Source organism: Malus domestica, chromosome 16 (genome assembly GCF_042453785.1).
Source record: "Malus domestica chromosome 16, GDT2T_hap1".
Classification (NCBI taxonomy): Eukaryota; Viridiplantae; Streptophyta; class Magnoliopsida; order Rosales; family Rosaceae; genus Malus; species Malus domestica.
Window position 1 is genome coordinate 18,412,958 of NC_091676.1, and position 6,000 is coordinate 18,418,957.

At 36.5% G+C, this 6,000-nt stretch overlaps 1 protein-coding gene across 2 annotated transcripts in view; it reads left to right on the top strand.

The window, feature by feature from the left end:
• LOC103425708 (protein SIEVE ELEMENT OCCLUSION B-like) overlaps window positions 1-5,296 on the top strand; it is a 68,531-nt gene extending 63,235 nt beyond the window's left edge. The window contains exons 1-7 of one of the 2 annotated variants that reach the window (XM_070815820.1): window positions 220-662; window positions 2,765-2,857; window positions 2,966-3,411; window positions 3,518-3,612; window positions 3,694-3,824; window positions 3,929-4,387; window positions 4,485-5,296. In XM_070815820.1, the coding sequence (XP_070671921.1) occupies window positions 432-662; window positions 2,765-2,857; window positions 2,966-3,411; window positions 3,518-3,612; window positions 3,694-3,824; window positions 3,929-4,387; window positions 4,485-5,075 (2,046 nt within the window). In that variant the 5' untranslated portion in view covers window positions 220-431 and the 3' untranslated portion in view covers window positions 5,076-5,296. Of the gene's footprint in view, window positions 1-219; window positions 663-2,764; window positions 2,858-2,965; window positions 3,412-3,517; window positions 3,613-3,693; window positions 3,825-3,928; window positions 4,388-4,484 lie in introns of those variants that run through there. The other variant, XM_070815821.1, reaches the window with a different exon arrangement.
• Window positions 5,297-6,000: the final 704 nt, after the last annotated feature.

Consider the following 6,000-nt stretch of genomic DNA (forward strand, 5'->3'; position numbering starts at 1 on the left):
AATTTACCAAGTGTCATGAGAGTCATATTTTGTAGTAGTGTGTGATAATTTAACAAGAATATTAACAAATTTTTCACAGAATAATCAAAATAATTTACGGTGAACAAACTCATCGACCACTCCTATTAATTTTCTTTATCAGTTATCAAAATGAAAATTTATGTCAATCTGAAAGATTGTTTTGAATAAAAAGTCTCGAAAATTATTCACGTGCCTCTTAAAACATAACGATCCTAGAAGTGTCGTTTTTCTATAGAGCTGGGCCCCACTTATCTGCTAAATTCCGAGATGAACATAGTTATAAATAGAGGCACTGGGCAGCAATGAACTGCACGGAACAGCCCACTAGCCCTTGTTCTTAAGCCATCCTTCGTGTTCTTCCTTCAGCATTTTTCCCCAGAGTTAAGCCAGTAAGCCATTTTCCATCAACCATGCTAGGCATAGCGCAAAATGTGGTGAGCAAGGTGGCCTCGACGGTCGCCACCACTGCTCAGCACATTGAGGGTGAGCTCAGCCTCTTCACCATGTCTGACAACAAAATATTAGAGCTCATTTATGCAACACACGTCCATGAGGACGACTCCTTTGACGTTGATTCTCTCTTCCTTGTCACTGAAAACATCATCAAGCGTTCGACCCAGATCGTTGATAACATTGTGCAGGTATGAGATTGTGTAACATCTCTATGTTCTTCGCTAATTGAAAGAGAAATGTTAACTACAGTCGCTTAAATGCTCAGAATAGTCTCTCTGTTTATTTTGGGAAGACTGTTAGTTAGAGTAAAACGTAAGCCAGGGAATGTTAACTTCAATTGCCTACGCGACGATAACTAGCATTGCTCTTAATTCCGATGGCTGTGCTAGATTTCCTTGCATTTATTAAAAATAAGATTACGGCACTTGATATCTCAGTTGGTTTTGTCCTCAAAATTGGAAGAGATGAAGTGGGTAAAGGACATTTTGTTTGAGTGCTCTGACTAATAGATCCAACCATTAAGTAGTCGTTTTCCGTCCGATCTGAGGCAGCAAATTAACCTAAATGGGCCCTGGTCCCCAACACTAACGATTTGCAATCTGACAGCTTTTTTGGGGGCATGCTCGAAAAATATAAAAATTCTATTGAGTATAGGATAGTTCGGGATTTTTAGGTATTAGTTTTTATCTTAATATCTTACAATTAAAAATTTAGAATATTCGATACTTTAGAATAGCATAAAAAATCTCCTAAAAGCATTGTCAAATCACAAGATACTGCACTAACTAAAATAAGGAAATAATTAACTTGATCTAGAGTTATAGTTCTAAAATATGATACTGCAAAATAAGTAAAATGAGAGTACTATTCAATACTTATGCCTTGTTTTATTAGCATCTTATATTTTGTTCAACTTATTAGAGCACTCATTTTCTGCATCATTAAAAAAAATTGAAAACTATTTTATCAGAACACTGTCTAACTTTTTATTACACAATATTCCTTATGGAATGTAGAGAACTTTTTGTTATAATTATTCAGAACACTTTTCTTATAATTAAACTTAACCTTTTACCTTATGGAAAAATTAATTTGGGAATGTAGAGACTGTTCTTAGAAATTTGTTTTAGATAAAAACATGGTAAATGTTCCGTCTCATAACTTCGAACTAGCTAAATTTTTCAAAAACAAATTGAACTTAGGGCCTTTTAATACATTAAGGTAAACGATAAAAAAAAATTAGTACTCATCAGGGTAGACATTGTTTCACCTTGATGTTTTCTTTTGATTTATCTTTCTTTGGCACCTTTTTCTCCTTGGGTTACAATACAGCTCTTAAACCCTGACATCTGGATACGGACTTTTCCTTCTCCTGTTGATATTAATAATGCTGTTGCCTCTGGACCTCTTCAATTTGTATTTGACAGAAAGGGCCACATGCATTTATCTTTGTTGACACGTATACATTGTGAAGCTTGGAAATGATTTTATTAATCTTAACAAAAATTAGAAGTTTTAAATATTTTGAATCCAAATCATTATCAAAAAGTAAAAAGTCAAAACGTACAATATTACTTCTTTCTCCAACAATTTCTGGTTTCTTTTTTCTGGAATTTTAACGGAAAATTTTCGATACTATTTATTTTAACGAAAAATCGTATTTTTATATTAAAAAATTAATTATGGTACTATTTATTTTACTCTTTATTTTGGACCTGGATTTTCTGCCCTCTCCATCCCATACCCTTCCTATCCCCTCCTATTCCTGTGGTTATGGTTAAGCCACGTCATTTTATATTCTCATTGTTTTTTATCTTATTATTTTTATAAAAAAATTGATATAAAATATTGACGTGGCTTAATCGTGACCTTCTCTTATTGAACGCTGAATTCTGGACGTTTCCTTCTCCTATTGATATTGATAATGCTGTTGCCTCTGGACCTCTTTAATTTTGTATTTAACAGAAGAGCCACATACAATTCTCTGTTGGTAAATCGGACACGTATAAATTAAAGGCTTGAAAATGATTTTATTAATAATAATCTTCACAAAAATTAGAAGTTTTAAAGATTTGGAATCCAAATCATTAACAAAAAGTAAAAAACCAAATGTATAATATTACTTCTTTCTCCAACAATATCTGGTTTCTTTTTTGGGTAATCCAACAATATCTGATTAATGAAGTGATTAGAAGTAAGAAATATCTTGCAATTATATTACTGAGCTGAGTTTAATTTTAAGCATCAGCAAACTTCCAAATGGTGAATAATTACTAGTGACTTGTTGCAGGGCACCCAAGTACATGTTGAAACCATTGATGAGAAGCCCCCCAAAGCCACCTTCAGTTCTCCATTGTGCACTCTCAAGTCCATTGGCTGTGAGGTCATTATTTACAATATTGCATAACAAATTGATTAATTCTTAATTTTCCTTTTATTTTTGTTAAAAAGAAAAGAAAATTCTTATAGTTCCTATAAATCATTCTTTCAGATGTCATGCAAGCCACCAGGTGAAGAAATTGCCCACAAATCAACCTTGGCAATACTCAACAAGCTCTCAACTTATTCATGGGAAGCCAAGGCAGTGCTGGCCTTTGCAGCATTTGCTTTGGAATATGGAGAGTTCTGGTTCCTTGCCCAAACTCAACAAAGTGACCTACTTGCCAAGTCCGTCGCAATCCTCAAGAGAGTGCCGGTCCTTCTCAAGCCCGCGGACCTCCAGAAGCGCAGGCAAGCTGTTGTTGAGCTCAACGTCCTGATCAAGACCACATTGCAAGTGATTGAGTGCATGTTCGAGCTTGAGAAGCTTTCTGCATATGATCCAAAGGATGTGCCAGCATTGGCAATTGCAATGGATCACATACCGGTCGATGTCTATTGGTCTATCATAACTATTTTTTCTTGTGCAACTAAGATCAACCTTCTAACCAGTGATGAGTAAGTTCTTTATTTCCAAACCAATTACCCTCTAAAAGTATATATTTATGATTACTACAATTTTAAAACAAGTCATATTTCTCTGACTTGGTTTCCTGCATTGTAGAGAGAAGCCATATGATTTGTCCCAATTTGCTCAAAAAATCCACTACATCCTCAACAAACTTAAGATACAACTGTTAATCTGCAAAAAACAGATAGGTGAGTACTTGTACTGTTGTACACGGACATATTACACTTGATATGCATTGCTGAAAATTAAGTGTTTTCTGTGTAAAACAGAGGAGGCGGAAACCTACCGGAAGCTGAGGAAACTTTTTCAGACCCCTGCCGAAGTTATGGAGGTTTTCAAGGCCTTGATTTTCACTAAGGATACCGTGCAGCCAATTGTTGATGGTTCTACTAACAAAACGGTTTGCTCTCATAGCTCGTTACAACTTTTTGGTAAATTTTACTATTACCGTTTGTAGTGTATGTAGCTAATTAATGTAATCATTGTCCGTAATTTTTCTAACAGGTTAGCATTGATGTGCTGAGGAGGAAGTATGTGCTTTTGTTCATTTCCACCCTTGACATTTCTGATGATGACATTTCGGTTATCAAACCAGTTTATGAGGGGACAAAGAAAGACGATAAGTATAAGATTGTGTGGATCCCTATTGTGGAGCAATGGACTGATGACCTACGAAAGAAGTTCGAGGTCTTGATGGCCAAGATGCCATGGTACACTGTGCGGTATTTTGCGCCTGTAGCCGGCATCAGATTCATCAAGGAGGAGTGGCACTTCAAGGGCAAGCCCGCTGTGGTAGTGATGAACCCGCAAGGCAAGGTGGAAAATACGAATGCTCTCCACTTGATTCGGATTCATGGAATGAAGGCATTTCCTTTTCATAAGGGAATAGAAGATACTATCACAAATGACAAAGAATGGATCACTCCCATTGTGAATGATATTCACCCAACCATACAGACCTGGGTAATTAATTCAATTCATTTTTCACAATTGCACAACATTACAGCACCAATTTTAATTCAAATTTGTGGGTATAATTTTTATTTCTTTGTTCGAACAGATCAAAGAGGAGAAGTACATTTTCTTCTATGGAGGCAAAGACAATGACTGGATCCAGCAGTTCACAAAGAAAGCAACTACCATTGCCAATGACCCCTTCATCAAGGAATTGAAGATCAATATTGAGCTATTTTGTGTTGGCAAGAGCCCGAAAGGCGGAGAAGACCTTGGAATTCTCGGGAGATTTTGGAATGGAATTGAGAGCTTGTTCTTCACCAAAGTCAACAAGCAAACTGACACTGTGACCAAAGAAGTCCAGAAGCTGCTTTCCTACAAAAATGAGGGTGGATGGGCTGTGCTTACTAAAGGGTCTACTGTGGTGGTGAGTGGCCATGGCTTCACAATCTTGAAGGTCCTTGACGACTTCGACACATGGAAGAACTTCATAAAGGAGAAGGGCTTTGAATTCTCGTTCAAAGCATACTACGAGAAGGTGATTCAGACTATGAGGCACTGCTGCCGCCTTGACATCCCGAGCGTTGCTGGAAAGGTCCCGGAGACCATGAAATGCCCAGAGTGTCCTCGCACCATGGAGACATTCGTGAGTTACAAGTGCTGCCACACTGATTCTCCCATCAACGCGCATCATTGAAGGGTTGGCTAGTTTTGAGTCTATGTGGTCATCTTATGACTATAGTACGAGGTTATGAACTTATGCGTTGTGTTTGTGTGGTAAGTAGTGTCGTCCCTGGGACTTGAATGATGGGCATTTTCATTACTGTGTAATCTGATGATGCCTACCAATCTGAGTGGTGAGTGTCGTGTGATGTGTACGTGTGTCTTATGATGCAATGCTATGTTTTAAGTTTTATATTTCTATAGCACTTTTTTCCCTCGATATCATGGACATTTCTTTGAATTTATTATATTGGCATGATTAATCAACCTGGTAAATCCAAGCATGATTTTATTTGGTGGTTTTCATTTTTCAGATATGAATGTAAATATAACATAGAATTGGGTTCTATTATTTAGCAAAATGGGTGCAATCCCTACTTATAGATAACAACTAAAAAAGGTCAGAAGACCGACGATCAGTCCTCCTAATTAAGAAATAAAATTCAGCTAACCCAATAGCATTTAGCCAAGATTGAGCAACTTTCTCATGCGTGAGCCTTGAGCCATATTTAATTCATCGTCTCCTCTTTAATACAAGTAGTGTATCTCGGACATAAATGGGAAAAGAAAGACAAATAGAAAACGTTGTTGAATTTTATTTTAATCAAACGATTGTAAGAGGTAGTATTTAAATAGTACATATCGAAAATTGACCACACGATATAATATGAATGGTCATGATTTGAGGATCCTCACAAAGAAGATTTGGAGAAGATCCTCCTGGGATAAATTGGTCGTTGACCTTGGTAGTTGTGAGCTTTTGTTATTTTTTATTGGGCTGATCTACTTTGCCTATTAAGTTTAGATAATGATGAATGAGGATCCTCTCCGGATTCTCAAATTGTGTACGTTCATTGTACATCGTGTGACCATAAATTATTTTAAATTAAATATGAATA